Source organism: Pseudocercospora fijiensis (assembly GCF_000340215.1).
Source record: "Pseudocercospora fijiensis CIRAD86 unplaced genomic scaffold MYCFIscaffold_12, whole genome shotgun sequence".
NCBI classification, from domain to species: Eukaryota; Fungi; Ascomycota; class Dothideomycetes; order Mycosphaerellales; family Mycosphaerellaceae; genus Pseudocercospora; species Pseudocercospora fijiensis.
In genome coordinates this window covers 795,595-821,041 of record NW_006921543.1, presented here as the reverse complement: position 1 = coordinate 821,041, position 25,447 = coordinate 795,595, and the positions used below count along the sequence as shown (strand labels likewise).

At 45.8% G+C, this 25,447-nt stretch overlaps 7 protein-coding genes across 7 annotated transcripts; 2 read left to right on the top strand and 5 right to left on the bottom strand.

Moving 5' to 3' along the window:
- Window positions 1-2,260: 2,260 nt before the first annotated feature.
- On the top strand, window positions 2,261-4,556 carry MYCFIDRAFT_179923 (uncharacterized protein; the record flags this gene model as incomplete). The annotated part of the gene is made up of 21 exons (XM_007933918.1): window positions 2,261-2,267; window positions 2,330-2,338; window positions 2,373-2,431; window positions 2,467-2,535; window positions 2,570-2,647; window positions 2,687-2,792; window positions 2,821-2,840; window positions 2,869-2,986; window positions 3,027-3,519; window positions 3,545-3,565; window positions 3,597-3,666; window positions 3,697-3,756; window positions 3,791-3,817; window positions 3,842-3,905; window positions 3,942-3,982; window positions 4,009-4,029; window positions 4,061-4,159; window positions 4,191-4,269; window positions 4,294-4,316; window positions 4,344-4,438; window positions 4,469-4,556. The coding sequence occupies 21 exons, from the start codon at window positions 2,261-2,263 to the stop codon at window positions 4,554-4,556; spliced, it is 1,647 nt and encodes a 548-aa protein (XP_007932109.1).
- On the bottom strand, window positions 4,555-5,274 carry MYCFIDRAFT_205471 (uncharacterized protein; the record flags this gene model as incomplete). Its single annotated transcript, XM_007933917.1, has 1 exon — window positions 4,555-5,274. A coding segment is annotated over exon 1 (516 nt), but the record flags the coding sequence as incomplete, so codon positions are not given.
- A 1,137-nt stretch (window positions 5,275-6,411) lies between these two features.
- MYCFIDRAFT_42207 (uncharacterized protein) lies at window positions 6,412-7,645 on the bottom strand (the record flags this gene model as incomplete). The annotated part of the gene is made up of 3 exons (XM_007933780.1): window positions 6,412-6,869; window positions 6,952-7,188; window positions 7,330-7,645. The coding sequence occupies 3 exons, from the start codon at window positions 7,643-7,645 to the stop codon at window positions 6,412-6,414; spliced, it is 1,011 nt and encodes a 336-aa protein (XP_007931971.1).
- Window positions 7,646-8,494: 849 nt separating this feature from the next.
- Window positions 8,495-10,012, bottom strand: MYCFIDRAFT_42490 (uncharacterized protein; the record flags this gene model as incomplete). The annotated part of the gene is given in 2 exon segments (XM_007933799.1): window positions 8,495-9,361; window positions 9,380-10,012. 2 exon segments carry the CDS (start codon window positions 10,010-10,012, stop codon window positions 8,495-8,497), a joined length of 1,500 nt encoding a protein of 499 aa, XP_007931990.1.
- A 497-nt stretch (window positions 10,013-10,509) lies between these two features.
- Window positions 10,510-11,802, bottom strand: MYCFIDRAFT_83283 (uncharacterized protein; the record flags this gene model as incomplete). The annotated part of the gene is made up of 1 exon (XM_007933916.1): window positions 10,510-11,802. One exon carries the CDS (start codon window positions 11,800-11,802, stop codon window positions 10,510-10,512), a length of 1,293 nt encoding a protein of 430 aa, XP_007932107.1.
- Window positions 11,803-18,997: 7,195 nt separating this feature from the next.
- Window positions 18,998-20,734, top strand: MYCFIDRAFT_179920 (uncharacterized protein; the record flags this gene model as incomplete). Its single annotated transcript, XM_007933915.1, has 9 exons — window positions 18,998-19,003; window positions 19,030-19,222; window positions 19,251-19,269; window positions 19,296-19,327; window positions 19,348-19,354; window positions 19,395-19,449; window positions 19,490-19,655; window positions 19,688-19,829; window positions 19,861-20,734. 9 exons carry the CDS (start codon window positions 18,998-19,000, stop codon window positions 20,732-20,734), a joined length of 1,494 nt encoding a protein of 497 aa, XP_007932106.1.
- A 32-nt stretch (window positions 20,735-20,766) lies between these two features.
- Window positions 20,767-25,447, bottom strand: MYCFIDRAFT_179919 (uncharacterized protein; the record flags this gene model as incomplete). Its single annotated transcript, XM_007933914.1, has 7 exons — window positions 20,767-20,905; window positions 20,947-20,975; window positions 21,007-21,084; window positions 21,111-21,161; window positions 21,199-21,627; window positions 21,660-21,680; window positions 25,412-25,447. 7 exons carry the CDS (start codon window positions 25,445-25,447, stop codon window positions 20,767-20,769), a joined length of 783 nt encoding a protein of 260 aa, XP_007932105.1.

Below are 25,447 nucleotides of genomic sequence, written 5' to 3'. Positions count from 1 at the left end.
CGATAATTGACTACGATAATTCTATATGCTGCCTCGCGAGGAAGTAGGAACAAGCACATTATAGACTTAATACCTTGCTACGGTACCTTTCTCCGGCTATTAGCAGATTTCATGCTCTCGCTCAAATCTAATACAAGCACCTCGAATATCTAGAACCTGCTCTAGACGCGAACACCTTCCCGAACCTTGCCTTCTAATACACTAATATATGCGAGCTTTCTAAACATCCTGTCGGCTGTTAGCCGTACGCTTTTCTAAAGCGGATTAGATCTATACGGCGACAAGGGATCGACATATAGCATTTACCTCTATTCAGGCTCGTAGGCATAAAGAATTGAGTTGCGTAAATGTAATAAATAGGGATTATATTGCGACCGAGTGCACGTAATAGATTAGCAACTACATTAGGGCTAGCTTCCGAACCTACCGACAACCAATTACGAGCACTCTACCTAATTCTTCGCCTACGAGCCTAATATAAACCCGTACGAAACTAGCCTACTAAATACTAATATAATACTATAACGTATATAAGACATTCTAAATAGTAGAGGTTATACCCCTACTAATTACGCTTTATTCTACCTATTAAATAAGTCTATACAACGTTAGTACGTTAAGTTTTCGCTATTCTACTAAGCCGACTCGACTATAGATTCTAGATTACTAGGCGGCTAGCTATACTACTAGAAACACCTTAATATATAATATATACTATTAGTAGGCGATAGCGAGGTACGATAAGGCAAATACTCTATAAGTGTTTAAAGTACTCTCTAGACCCTTCGTTAGGCCTAGGCGAGTCTAAGAACGTACTAGATAACAGAATTACTACGTATAAAGGTATATATATACTAGTAATAGCGTATAGCCCTTAGTAGTAAGATAAAAGCAAAGGGTTAAGAATATAGATATTCTAAAAGTCGCCGGTCGGAGATACGAGCGGCGGTTAATCTAAGGGTCCGCTCGTAATTTACTTAGCGTTTTATATACTGTTTATATATAACTTATTATCGTATAATAGCACCCTCTACTTATTTAGATATTTAGGCCTCGTCTTTCGCTTAAACTAGCGAATATAATATATTATAGTATCGTCGGTTATACACTAAGACTCGTTAATAGTAATTAAGAAGTTATCCTTGCCTAAGAACAAGAGTATAGTTAATAGGTATCGTTACTTCGGAAGCGGACTCGGACTCGGAAGTAGTAATAGTAGTAGTAGTAGTAGTAATAGACTTACCTTCCTTCGGTACCTACTATTCTTAGCCTATTATACCTTTAACAATTAACTAATAGTCTACTACCTTACTAAACGCGTTTACGGTCTCGACGATAGTTATATACGTACGGTTACTATAATACTCGGTCTAGGCGCGCCGCTTTCAAGTTGTATCTATTATAACGATATACTCGTTACTACTAATTCTAATCCGGAAGCTAGTTTTATTAAAACTCTATATATTCGGCGGCTTTATATCTAGTCGCTTTATTATCGCCTTAAACCGGTTAAACTAGCTCCTTATCGTAGAAGGGTCGTAAGCTTCCTTCCGCTATATTTTAATCGGTTTAGACTTAGCCTTACTAAGTCTATAGCGCTTTAGAAAGCGGTCCGCCTAGTCTACGCTAAATAGCGGTATTATATCCTTCGATATACCTTCTACTATCTAGTAGTAGGCTTACTAGTATATCTATCGCTATAACGGTAATTAGCGGCACTAGTAAGAATATATCTATTTCGTCCCTCTTTTAATAATAATCCGCTAGCGCTATCTCTTAAGACTCGTCTAATTTAGTATTAGTTAATAGACGACTAAATAGCGACCTACGGCCTCTTAACCGCTAGTAGATACGAGAATATAGGCGAGTTGCTTTCTTACTCTTATAGAGCGCTCGAATACTAATTTTCTTATTTTTCGATTTAGCTACTAATTCGTAGTACCTCGAAATAACGCGATCTACTACCCTCTCTACCCCCTCTGCCTCGGTCAACCGCTCGGCTAGTACCCTCTTTATATTTTTATCCTTATTACGCCCTATACTAAGTTCTAAATACGATCCGTATAGTAGAATATAAGAAATAGGAGGAATATACGCTTTAGAATAAGGTAGACGCGCCTACTAAGGATTATATAAGAAATAGCGATAGTAAGGTCTTATAGCTACTATATACTCGGATAAACTAGCTAATATAATACCTAGACTCGCGGTTTAATACTATATAGACCTAGATATCTATATAGGACTAGAACCTACTACTATGTCGAGTTTTACGTATAGCCTACTAAGAAAAAGCGATTTTACGTATAGCCGGAACCCCCGCGAATAGCGGGGAGGAGTGTGTAACGGAACCCCGGATACAATGTTCTGAGGGGAACTGATAATCCACTTCAAAAAGCAGCACTTACATGCGCATGTGCCCTCGATACACGTGTTGGTCGAAACCGGCTGACTCTGTACAGCTAGCTACTTCACATGCTATATACACGGCTATCTTCGGGATTCGGATACATTGAGAGCACATGCAGGCTGCATGTGCTCGGCTCTTCGACTATGCCGAATGCGCAAGACAAAAACATCATCTTCTAACCAGGTTGCTCTTCTTCTTCTCAACATCCACCACCGACTCTTCCCACATTGTGGGTCTGTTGCCTCTCATCTATCCTAAGTTGATGACTTGGTCTAGGAGAGGGGTAGCAACATAGACTTGCAAGTTATGCATTTCTATTCCAACATGGGTTCGAAAGTGGGTGGAACACGAGCTCGAGCAAATACAGCATCGAGGGGCAACCGTCACAAGGCATTTGATGTCTGCGCGAGGCAAGTGCTCTTCTTTTAGCGTGCAATGCTGACTGGAACTCTCCTTAGCAGCTTGGGGGCGCAGGCAAATCACCAGAAAGCTTTGAGGCAAGTTCATTATGCGACTACCATGGCATCGAACAGGATCAAGAGCATCATCGACAGAGAGATAGAAAGTCCTTCCCAGGTATGAGCTGGCAACAACTCTGCATCTCGGATTTTGGCAGCAAACACACTTCAAATACATCCAAAGCCAAATTCTCATACAGTAAGAATGAACCCAACATCCCACCCCAAAACTTCCGGATGGATTCTGATCGACGCACCAGAAATCACCACCCTCCATCTATCTATCTATCTATCTCCTCCTCCACCGAACCCTCCTCACCATCCCCAACCTATCCATCTCCGCCCCAATCCCCCAAACATACACTCTCTTCCCACAACTCCCACAGATCGCTCGGGTAACATCCATCAAACCCAGGAACCTCTCTCCCCTCTCCGTGATTCCGCCGTGGGCCAGAGCCGAGTTATTAAAATGTACTCCATAAGTCGGGCAGCTGGAAGATCCGGTAGAAGTTCCAGGGCAAGGAGTTTTGATGCCGCCGCAGGCTCTGCAGTGGGGACAAATGATTCGGGTGAGGATGCACATTGTTGGGGGGGGGGGGGGGGGGATCCGATATGTATGGGGCGGGAGGGTGGGAGTACTAGAGTTGATCGGTGTTCTTATGCGATCTCAGATGAGGACTGAGCGCTTCGGATCGACGTTTTTTTTTCCTCTGCTGAGGACAATGAAGCTTTCTTTCGATCGATTTTGGGAGCTGGGCCGTCGCGTTGAGGGTTCACCAGCTCTATATTGACTCACGGGTTGCCTCCTCCATCATGGAAGCATGTCAGTTGAGACAAGTAATTGTATTGAAGAGTGGTAGTGGCGGACGCATGTCATTTGCTCTTCGGGTTTGCTTGCTCCGTGTCTTGATGTCCATGGGAGCGTGATCGGCAAGACAAGTTCGCAGCTGTTGCGTGCACTTTGTGACGCCAGATGGGGAGAGCTTCCTCATGGGGTCCAGGTAGGATTATACAGTCATGGGATAGAATGCCAGATTGTATGTAGATTGAAAAAGCCTGTGCATGATTTTCAGCTTATTGTGGTCTTGCTTCCGCCACTCTCTTGAAGCAGATAGTGGAAAGAAAGATTGATATATCGAGAGCTCTAAAGGTGTCAGGAAGGTCGATAATATCCAGGAGCAAACATCATAAGGTAGTCATCTCCACAGAATTGCTCGGTAATCGTTTTGCCAATGACATTCTTTCCAGTGACAATGATCATACACGAGACGGTCCCGCCACTGATAAGGGAGTGAATTCGGCGGCATAGAGTACGAATCCAGGTTTTCCATGCGAGACCCCTAAACTGTCGAGTTGAGAATCCGAATCCAAGTGCGGCCATATTGCTGACAGTTCAGCCTAGTAGGGCATCGATAGACCGGTGAGTGAAAGGTGGAATGCTGAAAACTGTTTAGCTGAATGCGCCCATGATGTAGACTCAGCCGCGGCGCTTAGGCAAAGGCTCGAGGCAGAGCTTGCTATTTGGGTACACCGTGGCTGAGCGCAGTTCTCATGCTCGCTATATGATCTTGTGTTGGCAGCAGGTAGTGCTTCACTAAAGGCTTGTGGGCCAACATACATTGAAATTTGCTGCCGAAGAACGAACGCTCTTACCGAATGTGATAAGCAAAAAGAGGGACTGGACATGAAAGGCATTAATATCGTGAATCTTGCGCTATAAATCTCAACATCAATGACGCCGTGCCGGCGAGGAGGGCCGACTATTGATAGGCGATACAGCAGAAACCGGCGAGACAGGTGAGACGGGCGAGCCGCCGCCAGCAGGTGAGAGGTCGCGAGAATGAGGCGTAGATACACCGCCCGCAGCTGAAGGGATCGCGAGCGCCAGAGGTGCATTTGTGAAACTTCGGTTAAGGTGTGCCTCAGGTTGCAGAGGTGTAATTGGGCTTTGACCTTGACCCACTGGTGTCTGGAAGACGTTGTGAGGCGGCTCAAACTCCTCGCTGGCACGATCATCGACTTCTTCCACGGCTTCTCGATCATCTTCGACAGGCTGGTGGTCGCGCTCGCGCTCGTACTGTGAATATCGGGGTGGTTCGTAGTTAGGCGGCTCCTGGTATTCCTTCGATGTTTCTCGTACAGCAGCAACTCCTGTAGTAGTTGGATAGGGCGCCTCAACCATCGAAAGATCGGATTGGGCATGCGCGTATTTGCCTCCCATAGCTGCCCGTCTTTGCCTCCGTCTTCGAGCTAGGCAGAATAGGACGATAGCTGCGATGAGTACTGCCAAGCCGACTCCCAAGCCAACACCGAGGCCAATCTTGCTTCCTTGACTTATACTACCATTGTTGTTGGACTCCTTCACACTGGTCGGCGTTGCGCCAGCTAGGCCATCCGCTGAAGAGGAACCTGATGTGCTCTGGTTTCCTGTCGTCGTTGCCAAAGTGGCTGTAGCACCTCCGTCGGACGCAATGGTTGCTGGGGCACCATCTACAGACAGGGAGGCTTGAGATGAAGCGAGAACGTCTGCACACGAAATCAGCTGGAATTAATCAACGACAATAATATTGTGATACCTGATGCTGGCCCAGCTGTTGCTGTTGCTGTAGCAGTCGCATCTGCTGGGCTAGGCGTAGTGCTATCGCTCGTAGACGTAGCCGTAGCTGTAGCCGCTTGGTCCGCGCTGCTCTGGATGCTGCTCGACACACTTGCTCGACAGGATGTGTCTGGTCCGCAGCGCATGATTGCGGCGATCTGCTCTGGACTGGCTGCAGCGGTTTGTCTTGGACGAAGGCCTTTTGCATCTCTTCTGAGCAATTCGTGTATGCTCTCTTGACACAGACAAGAGTGCTCTTTCAACATGTATTCCAGCCCACTTCCTTGTGTAGCACAGTACGCCCTACACTCTTCCACCCTGCTATACCCATCGATCTGCTTGACATGTGCTCTTGCCTCGCTCGCCAAACCGTCCATCCTGTCACGTAGAGCCTGCCAGAGATCCGCCATGCCGGATAACTTTTGCTCAAGAGCACGGATCGAGAAAGAAGAAGACGACCAGACGCATCGGTGACTGCAGAGCGCCCGACTAAAGCGCTCGGTAAACGCTCCGGGGCTGAGCTCATTGCGTCGTGAATCCTAGTCGTGTCAGCCGCAATCATCATATGCAGTACGAAGGAATAAAGATAGCATTTTTGCAGATCAACGGTTAGAATAGCCAAGGCCGATGGTGCTAACGCTCGCACTGCATCTGAGGCAGCGGAGCCTACTCATGGTTTGCGCCCGCATACAGCAACAATGCGTTGATTTCGGCGCGAAGGTGTGATGAGGCCTGATTTGAGCACGCAGTATGCAAGTCGGCTTATTCACTTACTGTAGTTCTACCAGCAAGGGTTCGGGGTCGGGCTTGGCGGCGGACGCTGAAGTAAGGTTCTATTCTGGGATGCTGCGTGAATCTTCACCTCCGCTTTCCGAGTTACAGGAATACTTCGTCTGTTATTTTACAAACAAAGAACAACGCAACCTACGAGGCCTTGGAGAGCCGAACTATGTTTTGCTCGTCTTGTGCTCATACTCCTTCATCCGCTCGGCAACCGTCGTGCCATTCCACTCGGACTTCGAAGTCCGACGGCCGCTAGAATGATGCTTGGTGGGAAGGCCGATTTGTTCGACGGCGAAAGACGCAGCCACGCTCGCTTTGGCAGTAGCTTCGACGGCATCACCGCCATTCTGCTGGAACTCGACAGCAAATGCACCCAGGAATGCACTGCCGGCCCCGGTTGCGTCCTTGATGCGATGCTGATCGTCACCAGAGTAGTAGGGAACCACCCAGGTCATGTCAACCGTATCCTGCAACTCGTCGCCAGACGTCGTTCTTCGCGCGACCAAGCTACCATGCTCGGCTGCCCTGATGATCACCAACTGGTGTGGTCCAAAGGCGTGGAAGTGTTCTTCCATGAACGCTGCGGCGCAACCTGTTATTGTCATACAATCCGGCCGGTCAGCTCATGTTTCGGACTGGACGTGCCGGTGCAGCTGACTGACCTTCGACGTGCTCTCTGCCGACATCAGCGGGTGGCAGCGGACCTTGCTGTTTGAGCCGACCACACAAAGCATCAAGCTCTTGATGATTCGGCGAAAAGACATCGACAAGCTTGCTGGCTTCGACATGAGCAGCCAGACTGTTTGGGCGACAATGCATGGGCGCCGGCTCCCACGCGAGAAAAGGCCGCGTGGTGATTCCCGCCTCCTTGCGTGCTTCCAATAAGTCCTTGACCTGCAGCGTCAACTGGTCGGGGCTGGCAACAAAATGAAACGCCGAAGCTCGCAAAAAGCGCAAAGGTAAGTCCTTCGCGGTTGGCTGAAGGGGAGGAGTCAAGAACCCAAACGTCTTGCCTGTGTTCTGGAATTGAGCTTCAAATTCTATGAATGCCGAAATTTTGCACGGCTTCTGTTCGTACTTACTTGCAAAACCTTGATCGTGGTATTGCAATTTGCCTCGCGTGGAAACTCGTCCCTCGGAATTCTGGATCTCGAGATCAACTCCCCAGCTTTCTATTTCCTTCGTTGCTTCTTGGGGAAAGTCATGGCCGGCCAGCAAGAAGCAGCATATACGATGTACGTCTGCTTCGTCCACGGCGAGACAGGCCCCGACGGTGCTGTATGGCATGGATCCTCCAACCACATTTGGCAATACTTGGCCATCTGGAAGATGTACTTCATCCAATACTACCATTCCCATCGAAACAAACAGCGGTACATCATGATCGTGAGCCGCCATTAGGCATTACTTTCCTAACGAGTTCATGCAACGATGAAGACACAAGAGAGAGAATGAAAGATTACAAAAAGGAAACCCTTTTCCAACACTTCCAACTTCCGCTCCATCAAACACCACGACAATCCATCGACGGTCTCCAAAAGATCTTCGCCTCGCATCCAGTACACAAACTACCCGGGCATATGGAGATCGCAGCACAGAGTCTTGGCGAGCCCTGCAGGAGCTGAAACGCCGGAACAGGCAACTCTAACGGACGATACACGTCTCAGCCTGGTGGCTTGGCGAATTGATCTGCTCTTCTCCCGAGGTCTGGACCTGAGAAGATGCCACATACCCGGATGTCGGTCACGACTGGAACGGAGATCTTTCTGAGTGGATCGAACTGGTGGATGGGCATCCAGTCGGCGTTGATGGGGGAGGATTTGCCGTTTGTGCAGATGCTGGCGCTGAAGTTGATGGTAGTAGTATGTACTGTACAGTATTGTGGGACGTGGTGCGATTGGCAAGGCTACGAATTGTGATGTCGCTGTTGCTTTGGGGAAATGGCAAGCTCCAGAGGCTGAGAAGATTGCTGTGGAGATCCGCTGGCTCGCGGCAATAGTTGTGCGGCTCAGCTTGTTGCGACTGCTGGGGTCTAGGAGACATGCACGAGACTACTTATTATATTTGTGCTTTTGCAGGATAAGAATGATATGTACCATGTTGTGTAAAAGACTTGGGGGGGGGGGACTTAGTTCGGGACAACAAAATTTCGCTATGGACATGGAGAGCAGATGTGCTTCAACGCCGTGACGAGCTGAACACCATCCGAAGTGGAGCACGATCTCAACAGGTTGACCCAAACCAGCTTTACTGTCCAATGTAGCAACATGCCAAGCCCCCTCCAGGGCTCACTTCTTGCTCAAGACGGCTGTGCGTCGGACAAGAAGTTGGGAGCACACCGCCTACTGAAGCATAAGTGCTATACCTGACTCTCTTTTCGCCCAGCGCTTTGTACCTCAAACGAACCATTCCAGTCTGTGCTTTTGCATCGTCCATGCAACTGCACCAATATGGTGGTGCCTTGCCTAGATTCCCAGCAGAAGGTGGCGCTGCAGCTTGGCACACCTTCCATAGCTGGTTGACATACTCCTTGTCGTTGCCTCCGCCCAAATCATGATAGGAGCTGTCTCGCACCTCGTTCCTCTGAACTCGGTCTTTCCATTTTTTCTTCTCTTGATCGATGAGAGATTTCATGAAAGGTACACTGGGGATGAGAAGACGGCCTTTGAATGCCCGAGCTATCAACGCACTTTGTGCCTCGGCAATGATGAAAGATAGACCTCCCTTTGGCAAGCCCAGAAACGCGAGGGTTGGATCGGGACGGTAGATAGTGTGTTGGTATACCTCAGCAACCATGAAGCCCTCATCGAGGAGCGGAGCGCCATTGGGTGTCTTGATGAAATCGAAATTGTACTTGTATCCGGTGCAGAAAAGGATCTTATCGACTCCCGTAAACACACCTCCAGGTTTGTTACTATCAGACTTGTCGCCGCTCTTAAAGATGGCAGTGCGGCTGGGGGCATCCAGGTGAGCAATTTCGGGCAGCCCAAGATGTACGCCTGGCGCCAATGCTTGGTCCGGACGGCTTGTGGAGAGGACGAGTGACTTGGCGACTTTGGCGATCTTTGAAGAGATGTCGAAACCCGAAGGGCCGTATCCGATCATGAGTACATTCTACGAACACGTTAAAACCAGTCTCAAAGAAAAAAGATCTAGTTGATTTGCCTTTTTGCGAAAGTCGTTAGGATTTTCATAGAAGAGTGCATGCGACACAGAATCCGGGTGAGTGTCTCGCCACTCGTTGAGTCCTGGGTAGAATGGAAAGAATGGGGTCTGGTAATTTCCCACGGCAACCACGACGAAGTCAGAGTGAAGGTTCTCATACTGTGGGACCTCTGATTGAAGACTTTCAATGGTGGTCTTCCATTTCTCGTTGTAGTCCTGCTGACACTTCTTCACCTCCACAACAGCGGCATTGTATTGGATGTACAGCAGTCTCTTGTGCTCGTACTTCTGCTGAAGTTGATAGCAATACTGTTCCAGGTATTGTTTGACTTGCTTGTTGTGAGGCATCAGTGGAGTACCAGTAGGCCATGATTGGTCGGAGAGTGTCATGGTTTGGCGTGGTATATTCGTTTCAAGAGCAGAGTAGACTGGCTTTTCCCATCGACCATGCTTCTTTGGTACTGAATTCCACACGCCTCCTGGTCCGGGCTTTTGCTCGATGATGGTAACTTTGAGGCCTTCAGCGCAGAGATAGCTAGCAGCTACAAGCCCGCTAAGTCCTGCGCCGATAATGACCACGTCGGGGAAAAGTGGACGCATCGTGATCTTTTTGAGAAAATCAATTCGAACTTCAAATCTTGCGAGAAATTTGTCCTGGATGCAGTTTTGTGCTGGGTGATGTAATTGTGTATTGGTTGTTGTTGATGTGCTCGAAAATCTGTCTTTCGACGAGCAGGATACTTCTTTTGTATCGCATGGTATTCAGCGGGTGTGGCTATAGAGGCTTGTCGCACTTCTCTGCAATGTCTAAGACGATAGCTCGGTCACCTCGCAACTCCACTAGAGTCAAACTGGTCCAGTTGATGGCTCTTTGCAAGACAAAATTCAAATGCCTGTCAATGCGACTCGCCGATGAAACTGCGCATCTATAGTGCAGGACTGTACGCCCTAGTAATGGCGATAATGTCTCTGAACTTGCAGACATACCTAAACACATTGCACCATGGCCCGGGTTCCACATTGCCAGACACCGGACACAGTGGCAGATGACTGATGTCGCGCCGCTCAGGTCCGCCGCTTGTAATTGGTCAAGGTGGTCATTTCGGCTCCAGAAAGTCTTCGGGCCTGTTCATGTACATCTCAAATGGACGTCCGCGAAGCTCCGTCGAGCCGACACCTTCAGGCGCGTGAACTTCCGGCGTGAAGGCCACTTCAGAATACGCTCGTATCAGTCTTCTCAAGTAACAAGAAGTCGCCGCTCGCGTCAAGTACTTGTCTCTGAAGGTGGCCATATTGTTCGCGATAATGTTTTGGGCTGCGTTAGGATGGTCTTTATAGTAGAGAACCTTCTCCTCCAAGTCAGACCAATTGCGAGCCACGGCGACGTAGTTCTGATTCGGTCCCTCCTTCTCCAGCAGATGATAGTATTGCGCCGTATAGTTCAACTCGTGGACGAAAGGAAGAGAGTTACAGTTGAAGAGAAACTTGAGTCGGCCAGAATACGTCCAGCCTTCCGTATGCACTGTCATGGTGTAATTGCACATATCTCTGATGGGGATCGCATTCTCGCCAGTAGTGCCGTTGTAGTAAAGGATGTCTGCCCATTCCTTTCCTCTTGTCGTGTTGAACAGGCCACTTCTAAGCTTCTCATTGTTCAGTCGACTCCCTCTCCAGACGGCTTTGGGGATCTTCTCCACGTTGTCGCGCGCAAATGCTTCCAGACGTGCGTCTCGATAGGAGCCCAGACCTTTCGCTGCCCAGAAGTCGAAGTTTGGGATCAGCCAAACGCGATCAAATGTGCTGTTGCCGAGCTCGCGAGTCCAGGTCCAGAAAGTCTCGGTGCCATGCTCCGTTGGCGGCAAGGATAAGTCCTGAAGAACGATTGCTGCTTCGATGGTGGGAAGTCGTTCTCCGCCAGCAGTTGCGGCTTCCAACGCGCGATGCAACAAATTCAGGATGCCCAGCGAACGTTCCTGATAGCCTATCAAGCGCAAGGCGTTGATGCTTTCGAGGACGCGCAGTCGATTGTCATGTATCAGCACTCGTATGGCCCCGCCACTTAACCAGTCGGTAGGATGCCAAGAAATGTCCACGTCCTTTTTGGAGATGGTGTGCTTCTTTGCCTTCCAGTAGCTTGCTGCTCGGTCAACCTCGTAGTAGAGGTGTGGAAATTCAGCGTCGCATTGAGCTACAGAAAGCGTATCTGGGAGCTCGTGTGGAAGCAGCTGATCCAACCCTTGGACTTGGTGCTGTATTCCCGATGTGCCTGTGCCTCGGAAGCCTGGCGGCGCAGTGTTCAGACCATACAAGACCAGGATCGATTGGGCCACCAGCAGGAAGGCAAGCAGGTAGGAGGAGTGCCTCCATGTCAATCGCCTGTCGAGCTCCATGTCAGCTCTGCTCTGCCCTGCTCTGCTCTCACAGAGTCGACATGATGGCGGAGCGGGCAGTCCAAAAGGAGGAGGAGATGTGATGGCTGCAACGGGATGTGTTATTGCGGCGGAGCGGAAATCGGCAAAGCTATCAATAGTTCTAGAACTAGCCGCCAGCTAGTGGAAAGGGGTGAAAGTAGGCGAGCAAGGTGGGACGGCTGATATCATCACAAATCGAGAGTGAAGCAGCTTTCCATGGACTATACTGTGCTTTGCCGGAAGGTTGAGACTGCCAAGAACTGGAGGAGCCCTACCAACTTTTTACTAGTAAATCGTGCATTTCGTCCTCTAGTCGGCTTATTGCAATACTACGCGCGAAAATAGTGTTTATGTTGATAGTATAGCCGTTAAATATACAGTCCGAGGTATTATTGTTAGTATTCTAGCTATTCTAGCTCTTCTACGCCGTACGAGCCCTTCCTACGCCCTTACCTACCGAAATAGCGCGACTCGCTAAGCATTATTTTGACGCCGGTTATAAAGTAATAGATATTATATTAAAGACAGATACGAGCCGGTCGACTATGTTTCGATAGAAGTTTTATTATAGCCTCTTCGGAGAGGTATTCTTAACGTCGGAGAGGTTTAAATCGAGTCGTAAGAGGAAGATTACGAAGGAGATAGAAATCTACCTCCTTAAGTACTTGTCGACACGGCCGGAGGCATATCTCGAGGAAATGTATACTACGCTATACGATCGCTTCGAAATTAAGGTAGATCCGGCTACGGTATAGAAGTGCCTATATAGGCTCGGTTAGACTCGCAAAGTAGCGTATAAGGTCGCGAAGGAACGTAGTGCGTTAGCAAGAGCCGCCTAGTATACGAAGAGCTAGAAATAGCGTATAGATAAGTTAGTATTTATCGACGAAACAGCCTCTAATAAGAAGTCTAGATACCGCAAGTTTAGATAGTCGCCGAAGGGCATAGATTGCTATAACTATTAGTATACGTAACGGTAAGAGCGAATGTTAGTACTTCTAGCACTTACAATCTATAGATATCTGCCCTATACCCTCTATATCTAAGGCGCGGTTAATTAAGTTATATTTAACGACTAGCTAGAGAATAAAGTGCTGCCTCTTCTTAGTAAGAATATAATTATTATAATAGACAACGCTTCTATCTACTATAGTAAGAAGGTTGAGTCTATAATCTTGTTAGCTAGACACACCCTCGAGTATTTGCCGCTATACTCTCCTAACTTGAATCCTATAGAACAGACCTTCGTACTGCTTAAGAAATAGCTTAAGAAGAATAAAGATCTTATAGCAGACTTCGAATGCTTTAAAGACTTCCTTATATAGGCTCTTAATTATATTAGAAAGATAGATATAACAGGGTTGTTCAAACATGCTAGATATAACGTATAAGGCTTTAAATCTAAAGCTAAAGCCGAGATTAAGTCGGAGGAAAGCTAGCTTACTAGCAATTTCTAGTCGCTTTAGATCTAACTACTATAACATTAATAATATACTCTAGTATTTGCAGGTTAGCAAGATAACATATATCCGAAGCTCCGCTACGAATTTTATATATATAACTAGCGTAGTGTTAGTATAACAAAATTAATAAGGTGTTAGTACGTACTGCTAAGCTTTATATATCTCCTCCGCTTTTACCTCCGAGAGACTCCGAGAATGCCCCTAGAAAGTACTCTCGAAGCAACGACGATAATAGAGATATACGCAACGGAGCGAATAGTAAGCCCTTAAATTCTCAATCTGTATATAAACGCCTAACTAATCTAAACTAACGAGATCGGCCGTTGCTCCGTTATAAATATCGTTGTTATATTAATCTCTCTAAGCTAGCTTTTCCTTCTAAAAGCGCTTCAAACAGTTACGCAACGTGCCTAAGTTACCCTTATAGAAGCTAAGCTCCTTCTACTCTCGTATAGGAAGTTGATATAACTAATTACAGTTATAGCGTTTAGTTATAAAGTGCGCTTCTATCTTTAAGAGCTATTCCTTATCCTTAGCATCCTTCTATTCGTGCTATATCGCTGCCTATTAAAAGAACTGTCTTAGTAGACTTCTCGGTAGTATATTAAGTGCCTTAGCAATATGCCTTAGAATAGGAGACTCTTGTTATATAGGCTAAGCTTCTTAGACCTAAGCTGCAGTTGCAACGCCTAGCTTCTAATTAACTAGATTAAACATAGTCTAGATTAGATTAGCATAGTCTATAGCTAGCGGCGGCGGTAGATAAACTGCTAGCATAGAGCGTGCCCTTACTAGAGTCTGTAACTAGAAGGGCTCCTTTATAGCGGCAAGTAGACTGTTTAGTTTACGAGATTGCATCTTCTCTTTATACTGCTATATCTTAGCGAAGATACTATACGGCGGTTGCTTAAGAGTAGCTCCTTCTTGCTTTGTAGTAAGTACGTAAGACTATAGCTTTATTGCCTCGCTATAGAACTAGTAATAATTGCGAGGGATGTCTAGAAGGCCTTTAGGTCTATAGCAGTAAGCGCTATAGTTCTCGCAGCTAGGGAGGGTATATATATAGTTAGCAAGTAGCTTAGTCGTATAATTGCCCTCCTTCCGCTCCTTAGCAATAAAGGTAATACTAGCGACATTCTACTAATCGTTTAGCTTCAGTTTGCTAACTTTAAGAATAGCTAAAGATCTAGCGTCCTTAGTAGTAGTCTTAAACTTAATGTCAATCTTAATCTTGTCTCTAGTATCGTTTATCAACTCTACGGCGTAGTCGAGAGCCTTATTATAATCTTCCGCTATAGAAGAAATTAGTATACTCGTAACTCGAGCTAAGCGGATATAGCCGCTAGGTAGGTGCGAGCGATAGTAAGAATATCGTTACCTTACCTTTCTTCTAACTCTGCTTAAACTAGTTACTCTTTAGCACTTTGAACGCGGATACGATTAATATATAGTTACCGATATAGAGCTGCTTCTTCTACGCTTCTTCGTTAGCCTAATAGTACGCATCTTCGGTATACTAAGTACTAGCGCTAGTACGGTTATAGTTCTCGAAAGCTAACTCATTATTGCTAGTAAGAAGGCGCTAGGTTTGCTTATATTCTAAGTCCTTACGAGGGTTATAAGACAGCGTAGATATATCTTCCTTATTTACCTACTAACCCTTTACTAGGCGCCGCGCTTAGATACCTCTCGTAGGCGAGACATTAGCTAAACGCGTTAACTCGCCGACCTTAACTTCGCTAGCAATATTAACTTCTATAGCAGTCGCGGTATCGTTAACCTAATAATCCTTCTACGCCGCGGCCTTAAACGCCGGTATATTATCAAACTTCTGCTACTACGCCGTCTTCTTCTGCTTTCCGCTAGCCGCCTTCTTCTTGCCCTTCGTAGGCGACTTCGCCTCGCGCCGCCGCTCGGCTTCCTTATACGCTAGCAGGTCCTTCGAAGTTGCCGTACGCGATCGAGACACGCGTGCCTCCGCTATAGCGTAGTGTTCGAGATATAGGCGCTATAGATTAGTCGCTATTAACGCAGCGACGAGAATAGCGAGCTCCGGCGGTAGCAACGTATAATAAGACATTGTAAGAGGCTAGATTTAATAGCGGTAAGACCTTATATAGGCATTATCGTGCTTAAAGGCATAAAGAAGTCTAATCTCGGATCTACGAGGGTTACAAACCCGGGTTCTTAGCAGTCTTAACCTTCTAGTAAAGCATAGTACTATTATTTGCGTTTAGGTTAAGAATGCTAAGAACCTTGTAATCTAGATGCCTGTCTATACTGTCTCTTAGCGGTTAGGTCGATAGAGTGTAGTTATATCCTTATACCGCTTTTAAAATGTCCTTAATAGGCAGTATACCTCTAGAGATAGCATATATCGTCGCTATAGTCTACGTTGCTAGTAATCTCCTACTAGTTTATTATCTCTTAATAGCGCTAAAACTACCGAAGAGCGCTCTATAGGCGCCTGCCGTACGTACGAGTCGATCGCGTAGACTAGTCGAGAAGGACCTACCGGCTTATAAAGATACTATTATAAGGCGCGAGTCGCCTAAGAAGAAGGTCGCGAAGACGAAGAAATTAGCGGCGGCGGCACTAAAAAGGTTTAGTAAGGCTCGCGTATTCGACGTAGAAGCGTAGAAGAAGTATTTAGAATAGATAGACGACGCTTCGACGGCGGCTAGTAATAATAATATTAATATAGAAGGACAAGTTAAGCCTAGCGAGTTAACGGCTATAGGTAAGGCGCCTAGCGCGCCTGCCTCTAAGTTAGCATAGCGTCTTATAAAGTAGCAGTTAGTAGATAAGGAAGATATCGAGATAGCCTCGTACGATAGTCGAGACGACCTATGCTATAAGTAGTACTAGCGCCTGCTTACTAGCAATTAGGTTCTCGCGATTAAGAACAAGGAATAGTATAGTGCCGCTACTTAACCTACTAAAGATGCTTTCTACTAGGCCGTCGATAAAGCGAAGAAACAAGGTCTCTTCGTAGGAAGTTGTATACTAGTTGTGTCCGCTGCGCGTATAAAGAAGTTAGATTGGTTCTATTAAAGTTAGAAGCAGAATAGTAAGCTTAACGGCTATTCTAAGAGCGTTCTTATAGCTCGTTCTTATACTAATCTCTCGTAGCTAAGGACTATAGTAAAGCACTCGATGCCGCTCTTAAATTTGTATACGAGGCTCGAGATAAGATCCGTATTAATATCGAGTTTAAAACAGCGCTAAAGGACGCTCTCGCTAGCGCTGTTCTCAAAGTTAGTAAACTAAAGCCAAACGACTAACAAACTATCGACGGTCTTACTTATATTGCTAAAGAGCGAAGATCTAGCAATTATAAGACCGAGATCTAGGCTAACTATATATACTCTCTAGCAACTTGTAAGAACTATAGCGGCTATTACTATTATCCTAAGAATACGCCGAATTCGGACATCTATTATTACTAGTTCTATTAAGAGGCTTTAAACCTATAGTCTTACGCTCTTACTATAAAGCAAGAAGGCGTTACTCTTAAGAAGCCGCCGGAGTTAGCTTTTATAAAGATAAAGGAATACAAAGACAAGATATTAAGTAGCAAGCTAAAGCCTTCTGCTAGTATACTTGCTAATTCAAAGATAGCAGAGATCCCTTAAATACTAGCTCCTTAACGAGGCCGTTCTATAGTAGATGCTAGCGCTATTGTCCGAGAGACTATATCGAGTCTGCTTCTAGTTCTTCGTAGCGGACAACAAGCTAAGCCTGCTATCGTTCTAACACTTCCGGCTATAGTAGAAGAATCTCCTGTTCTAGTATATATTGTAGTACAACTTAGAACACCTATCTTAAGCCTTACTCGATAGTTCTTTAAGTATACTATATAGCAATACGAATAGTCTAATCTAGAAGAAGTTAGAGACTTTAAGAAGATAGAGTTATACTTCCTTGCTAAGAAATAGGACTGTAATTAGATAATGCGTGTCTCTAAGAAGTACTAGAAGGATTCTGAAGGAAGAACTTAGCTTCTTTAAAGGATATAGACGCCGGTTGCTTGATATATTAAAGCGCTTTTAGAAGATTAAGTTGTCCGAGAGGGCAGAGAAGTAATAGGTTTAGAACGATAATTACGATATTAACGATAGAGCGACGGCTATTCTCGTTAGTTTAAATTAGTAAGGGGTTTATATAGTAATAGCGAACAAAGTGGCTTATTAATTGCTCCGTTGTATATATCTTAATTATCGTTACCGCCCTTCGAGATCTCCGCTAAGATCTCCGCTAGAGTAAGGAGCTTAAAAGCGCTACGCTTAGCGCGGGTCTTAGCGTTCCGTACTATAACTTCGAAATTAGATAGCATCCGCTATACTGCTCGGATTATAATAAAATTAATAGCGGAGCTTCGTCTTAATGTTGTCGTAATATTACGCATCTTAAATAGTATAATTTAGTTATATAGTAGTATTGTTTTGCTACTTAGAGGTACAGGTTGTTAAACTCTAAGCCTAGCTCCGTCGCTTCCGCGTTAAAGTCGTATACTCCGTCGATATTGTATCTACTATGCCTAAACAATCCGGTTATATTAAGGCTAGCTATATGCTTAAGAGCCTATCTAAGGAAGTTAGCAAAGCAATTAAAGTCCTTCTGCATCTACTTGTTCTTTTTAAGCTATTTTTTAAGTATGTTAAAGGTCTGTTCTATTAGATTAAGGTCTAGCGAATATAGCGGTAAATACTCTAATCTATAGCTAGCTAACGTTATTATCTCTTCGACCCTATCGCTATAGTAGATCGAGGCATTGTCTATTATAAAGATTATCTCCTAACCGTTAATTAAAGGCATTACTTTATTCTCTAGCTAGTTATCGAAAGTAACTTAATCTACGGCGCCTTCTACGTATAGTATATAGTTAAGATATCTATTGATCGTTAGAGCCGGCAATACTAAGGTGCGTCGTTGCCTCTACGTATACTAGAAATCGTAGCAATCTACGCCCTTTAGAGACTAACTATACTTCCGGTAAGTAGTCTTCTTATTAGAAGCCGTCTCGTTAAGGAATATCAACTTGTCTATAGGCTATTTCTAGCTCCTTATATGCTATACGGCTCTTGCTATCGGATTACGCTCCTTTGCGATCTACTTAGCTTATTTGCGAGTCTATTCTATCCGATTAGTAAGCGTACGCCAAACGCTCGAAGGACACAGTTCTACGCTAAATTAGTTATATAATGCTATATACATCTCTTCTAAATACGAGTCTAGCCGGTTAGACAAGTACTTAATTAACTAGTCGTCTATTTCCTTCGTTATCTTCCTTATACGGCGCTTAACTTTCTTCTTCTTCTTCTTGCCCGGTTTAGGCGACGCTAGCGGGTCCGGATCCGGTATATATACCTTACTAAACAGATTATAACACTTCCGCTATCGATATATCGTCGTAGTGCTAGTACTAGTCTTCGAGATAATAGTTAGAATATCGAGACTATCGTCGAAATATAGTACCGCGAGCCTAGCAGTCTTAGAGGGTAGGCGACCTAGCATAGCGCCGCAAAACGCGAGGAAGGCGCAGAATAACTAGAACAATACCTTAGATTGTATATTTAACGGCTATACTATCGACATGCTTAGCAATTTAGTATTAGGATAAGAATACGTAGAAAGAGGACGAAATGGCTGAATTACTAGTAAAATCTTAGTAGGGCTTCTCCGGCTTGGCATTCTCAACCCAAACGCAAATGATAGTATTGAAGCGTTGAGGAGTGTCTAGGCGAGTGGAGAGATGGTCCATTTAATTCAAGGTTTGGCGGATACAGCCGCCGTCTGGGTGAAGTCGATCAAATCCTCACTGAGCCTTTTCAACCATCTCTCCTTCATCGTGGACACCTTCACTGGGCAGCTGCTGCTATTGCGCGAGGTCTATCCTGTGATTGTACCATCGGCCACTTGTAGACATGGACCAAGTGATTACAAAGACAATGCACTATACAGTACTGGCCTCTACCAAGATGTGCAGCTCTTTGCACCTCACGACAGTCTCTACGGAAACTTTTCAGGACTCAGCGATCGTGAAGATGCCATGCCGCAGAAATGATGTTCTTTAGAGCATCCATGACACCTACCTCTTGATGCAAGGCTCCCGGGACTTGCTTCGAAATACTCACGGACTCTTTCCCTGAGGTCGGCATGTGTGCACTACGGCCGCAAAGACTTCAGTCCGTCGTGAATAGCTTGGGGCCTTCAAACACCTTGTGGATGGCACCATGGCATCAGGTAGGAAGCAGGAAGTCCGGACTGCGGTTTTGGGAAGCCTGCCGGAGACTGTCTCGGTATCCATCGCTCATGCTTCTTGTACAAGCGACTGCACTTCAATCGCTCTTGACTTATCTCGCTACTGTAGGAGCGTGCGCCTGTCGCATACTACACAGCCATGCTTCTCTTCTCCTCGCAGAGAGCTTACAACACAACCTTACCCCCAGCGAGCGAACATTCAGGCAGTATAGCGAACCTTCGCATATCCATACCCTTCGTATACCAGCAATCAACATCACTCTCATTGCAGCAGCAACGGTCTATCGTCTACAATGGGCTGTCATCTCAGTACCCCCTCGAACCTCGGCGGTGACGACAGCAACCAAGGATCAATCCCGCTCTTCACAAGTTTTCAGGCCCGTGAGCGTCAAGAGGCCTCATCCGCGAGCAGCCCAACGAGCAGCAGTCCGCCAGGGCCTCCTCGCACCACCACTGTGAACAGTACCGCCATAACGCTCGTGAACAACGAATTCGAGGACGATGATGCATTTACAATCGTGTCTTCCACAACGGCACCTAGGCCCCGGAGACCACAACTTCCGACTTTGGGCGAAGAGCTTCATGAAATCTATGAACTAATGCCGAGGCTATCATCCTTAGGTCCCTCCTGGCTTCAAGATCCATGCCACAATGCTATGATACGCGTGAGCCAAAAGCTCCGATCAGACTCCTTTCCCGCGTGGATCGCTCGCCTGCAATTCCGCTATGTGATCGAACAGCTGAGCTACCACACCGACAACACACTCGAATTCGACCATAGCGCATTCCGCGGCTGGCTCCATTCGTTCGGTAGGAACTTAGCCCATATGGAAAACTTGGACATCACTGTCCCAGAGGCCCCGATAGCGAACGCCTGCGCTCAATCGATCAATCCAACCTGCCACAACTCGAACCCCCATTGCAGAAAATTCCACTACGTGTACCTTTTGCGAATCACGGTGCTCAAGGGACGCTACCGCATCCATTACTGCTCGCGAGGATCGGACGACGGAGCGTGCCCTACGTGTTCGAAGAAATTCCGCGACAGGGCGTGCTGGTGGAAAGCGGCGGAGATCTTGAGGGTTCTTGTTTCGGCTTTTGGGCGTGTGGGAGTTACACTTCTGCCTAACGACCCACGTCATGTCGATGTGCACACTGCTGTGCTGCAGAGATATCTGCCGTAAAGGGGTTGGAGGTAGGATTTTCCTCAAGGGATTTAGACTTGAATCTGACGCATTAAACAATAGACGAGTGGAATTGCAGATGCTAGGATTGCAGAGTAGAAATGAAGCGGTGATGGAGTGTGATACACCCTCATGACGCCGTTTGGGCCGCTCATTGCAAGACCAAACCAGCTCGACAGATCATTGAGGCAGTCGCTTCTTTCTAGAGACACGAATGGGCATGAGCAGTGAATCCATATGTCTCTCGTTTGATTTGCTCAGCACTATGTCACGGCGACGGACTTTAATGAGTCCTGATTGCTAGACCGCTCCCTGCTGACCATGCCACGCTGATAGTTCTGATCCATACTCTGGAAACATTTTCCTGCTGCTGCACGTCTGCATTCTTGTGCTCCTGACTCCGCGTCATTTTCCAGTGCCATCCAGCCTAGTCTCATTTGGGCTTCTCAATCCCATACATTCACATGCCCAGCTTCGTCCTCCTCGATCGTTGGAAAAAACACATCTTCGATATCGATCACCACTCTGAGGTCGCTCTCTTTGCCCTTGAGGCGTCGGATGCCACTCAACAGATCACCGATCTTGATCCCGCCCGTGTTGCAGACCACCACAGACCCCTGAACAACTGGGCTCCTAAGTGTGAGCTGATAGCACGGCGGCTGCGTCAGGAGCATTTGGCGTGCACTCTTGGGGCTCTTGACTCGCCTCCCGCAAAGAGAAAACGCGAAACCTCGGTTTGAAAGCCGTGTTACGTATGTAGCGTATAGACAGAAGACGTCTGGCGCGCGATGGGTGCGAGGGCAGCGAAGCAATGGATTGAGCTCGACGCTAGTACTATGTGCTGCCCATAACTTGTCAGTAATTGCGGGGAGAGCCCTGCACCTCCGCAGGGGCTTGGCAAGCACACATACACCTATTTTTCCACTAAAAGCTGCTCTTCAGACCTCTGTCGGAAGCCTAGATTCTCTAGTATATCGTAGATATCGTGTTGTCGACAATTTAGTGGTATAGGCCCTTCCGAGGTATTGTTACAATAGTAAAGAAGGCTCGTATTAATCGCGACTAGCAAGGCTAACTAATTAACCTCTTTTCTAAAAGGCTATCTACTAAGGAGATACACGCCTTTACAAAGCTTCTAATATCAGTCCGTTTAGTATATCGTTATTAAGAGAAATAGCGCTTGTTTAGAGCCTTATATACCGAGAATATAGGTACTCGGCGTAGCTATTCGAATAGCCTACTTCTAGTAGCCGAAGACGAGTTTCTTCTTAGGTATCTCGACGACCGACCGGACGCTTACTTTATAGAGATAATCTAAGCTCTTTAAGACGAGTTTGTAAGGCTACGCCCTATAAATAAAGGTAGTAGTAGTGCGGTTAAGCTTCGTCCTTCTCTAATCGGCAAAGTGTTAAAGAAACACGCCTATACTCGAACAAAGGTTAAGCGGTCGGCGAAGGAACGTAACCTATTCTTAAAGGCTTTATAGACGATTAGGTACGCTAAATAGCCGGCAGATCGACTAGTCTTTATCGACGAGACTACTAGCAATTAGAAGACAGGTTAGCGGAAGTATAGATAGAGTCTAAGAGGTATTATATACGTAGATATCTAATATGCGAAGCGAGAAGTAAGGTAGAGTGTATTGCCGGCTTTTACGGTCTATAGCTATTTGCTATATACCTATATATACTAAGGATTAATTAATAGTAACCGCTTCTATACCTAGATTACTAAGCAGGTGCTTCTATGCCTCGAAGAAGGACCGCCGATAATCTTTGTTATAGATAATACTAGTATTTACTATAGATTAAGGATTAAGTAGGCGATTCTCGATACTAGATACCGACTCGAGTACTTACCGCCGTATTCGCCTAATTTAAATCCTATTAAAGGCAGCTTTAATCTACTAAAGAAGACTATTAAAAGACATAGAGATTAGATTCCGAAGTTCTTTAGCTTTTAGGATTACTTGCTATATTGTTTATACCGCTATCGAGGCCGTCGAGCGCGTAAGCTATTCGCTAATACTAGATATAATATCGATAGGGTAGATTTGCTGTACGACGCTTCCTAATTCGAGTCGACGGCTAGTAACGCTTAAAATATGCTAGCACTCGATCTAGAAGAGTCCCGATAGATATAGTAGACTTAGAACAACGAGCCGCCGGTGCTTAACGACGTAGAAGCGCTATATACGTTATATAAAGAAGATAATATAGAAGACGAGGAAGAAGAGGTCGATTTTAACGATTTCGAGTAATGTAACTAGGCGTTATTAGCGTGCGGCAAGCGCCGTATAGTAGAGGTATAAAGAATGTATACGAACGCTAGCCTTGCCTATTGCTTATATTATACTACAACTAACGCATAATATTAATTAATTATATATAGGCTAAATAAGTGCTTCTACCGCAAGAATCTCTCGCTTATTACAAGTTTATATATGTTATAGTTATGCAAAGATTAGTATAGGAAGGAAGCTAAAGTTCTTAGAAGTTCTCTCCTTCTTTAGTAGCGGCAGCTTCCGCCGCTATAACCTTATCCTGTTTCTTTCTTATAAACTCGACGATAGCCTTCTTTAGTTTTAATCGTATTCTATCTACCTAGCTAAGTGCCGCTAGCTAGTCGTCCTTTATTAGATTGTAGATAGTCTCTAGCGTCTAGCCTACGCCGACGAAATAGGCAATACAAGGCCGTAGATAGTTATAATCCTAGAAATCGCGGTAAAGGGCAACCTAGTCGAAGAATTCTACCGTTAGCTTCTCGCACTAAACGATATTGCGTAGCAGTCTAGTATTACGCTAACTAGCCTTAACTAGAGCTCGAGCAGGTATCCGACTTAGTGTGCTAGCAATAAGGCTACTGCCGCGTAGTTTGCTGTCTAGAATGCGACTAAGGTCCTTACTAAAGTTGTTATAGATAATCGGCTGAATTCTACTACTTCTAACGGCTAGTTTACGAGGCGAGTCGTCTTCGTTACTGCTATAGCGGCGACCTCTTATCTTCCGGATAGTAGTCTTCTATATCTCATTCTCGACCTTCCTCTTTATTAGCTTAATTTCTAACCTTACTAGCAACCTATCCTCGAGAGCGCCGGTTTGCTTATTAACCTTCTATTTACTAGAAGCGATCGCTTTATAGCCCTCAATTATAGCCGCCTCGAAGAATAGAAAGTAGTTCTTACTATAGTCCTTTAGCTTCCGGTTACGCTAGTACGTATGCTTACCCGCCTTTATATAATTGCTATAGTCCTTCGTACTATATAGAAAGTTACGGATAATCTAATAGTCGTATCGCTTCTAAGTCTCGAGTTTAGCTATTACAACGCCGGCGTTAGTAAGCTAAATTAAGGTTGGATTAGAAGCCGGTAGCTTCTTGCTACTACCTAAAGGTCTAGCCGCTACTGTTGCTTTAGGTTTAGTTATAAAGTCTATATTAATAAATACATTCTTCTACGAGGCAAGGATAAGGCCTTTCGCGACCTCGAGAGCGTTAGTATAGACCTTATCGCTATCAATCTTATTATCTCTAGCTTGGTGCTAATCGCTAGTAAAAGCGCTCTTCTAACCGTCCGCTCTAGTACGAATAACGACTCGGTTAATAGCCGCTATTCTATACAACTTCGCTATCTTCGCCGCCTACGTATAGCTATTCTAACCCTCCTTATCGCTCGCCGATAAGAACTTTACCGGTTTATACGCTATTGTCCGCGCCGCGCCCTTCTTCGTCGTATTAAAGAGCGTCTACTGTCCTTTATAATAGAAGGTCTCGTCTAAGAAAGAGCTAGGTTAAGTTATTAGAGCGTTACTAGTAGCGAGTATAGCGACGCTGCTAGTAGCGGCTTCTACCTCCTACGTAGCGTTAAAAGAGGAGGATATAGAAGCTATAGTAGAGGAAGTATTACCTATATTAGGTAGCAGCTCCTCTGCTAGTACTATAGCGGTCTCTTTACTTTATATAGCCGAGGGACTAGCGATTAGGTTAGGCTCTTCGACGGCAGTCGCTTTGCTATTCTTGCCGGCAGTTAACCTACTCTTAGTACCACCTTTTGCCTGCCGAGTCGTACTAGCACCTCGTCCAATTGGCGGCGGACTAATAGGCTTCTCGAGACTCTAGTCTACCTTCTTCTTCTTGTTGCTAGCTTGTTAGTCTAATCGTACTAGTAGCTTGCTAGTAGTCGTACGTATCGGTCTTAGCGCTATTATTATAGTTATAGCGGTTAGAAGGGTTAAAAGCAGTTAGAATACGCGTACGAGGCTTAAATAGTCGATTGTTCTCTGTCTATAGTAGCAATTTAGGAAGAAACAGGCGATTCTATATATAAAACACCCCTATCTAGCCCCTAGCTAGCTATCCGGAAGAGGATAAGGCTCTGCGGACCGTACTAACAAGTTATAGGCAGCACATAGTATAGCGTTTTCCGTCTAGCCCTATATCGGATTCGAAGCCCGGCGCATTTTTCGTTAATCTCTTAACTACGTACGGGTTATCGTTCTTAGGCCGGCGAAACTTCTAATATCGGTTAGATAGGTAAGAGATGTAGCGTGCGTTTTAGGACGCTACTAGAGGCGATAACTGCTTTCTAGTGTTTGGTACTATAGTGTCTTTTGCTAAGAAGAGATCCTATATTAGAAGGTAGTCGAGGATGTTTTCGAGTAGCTCGGGAACAGCGAACACTCGAGCAGCGGCGGCATAGCCGGCAGCTTTACGCAT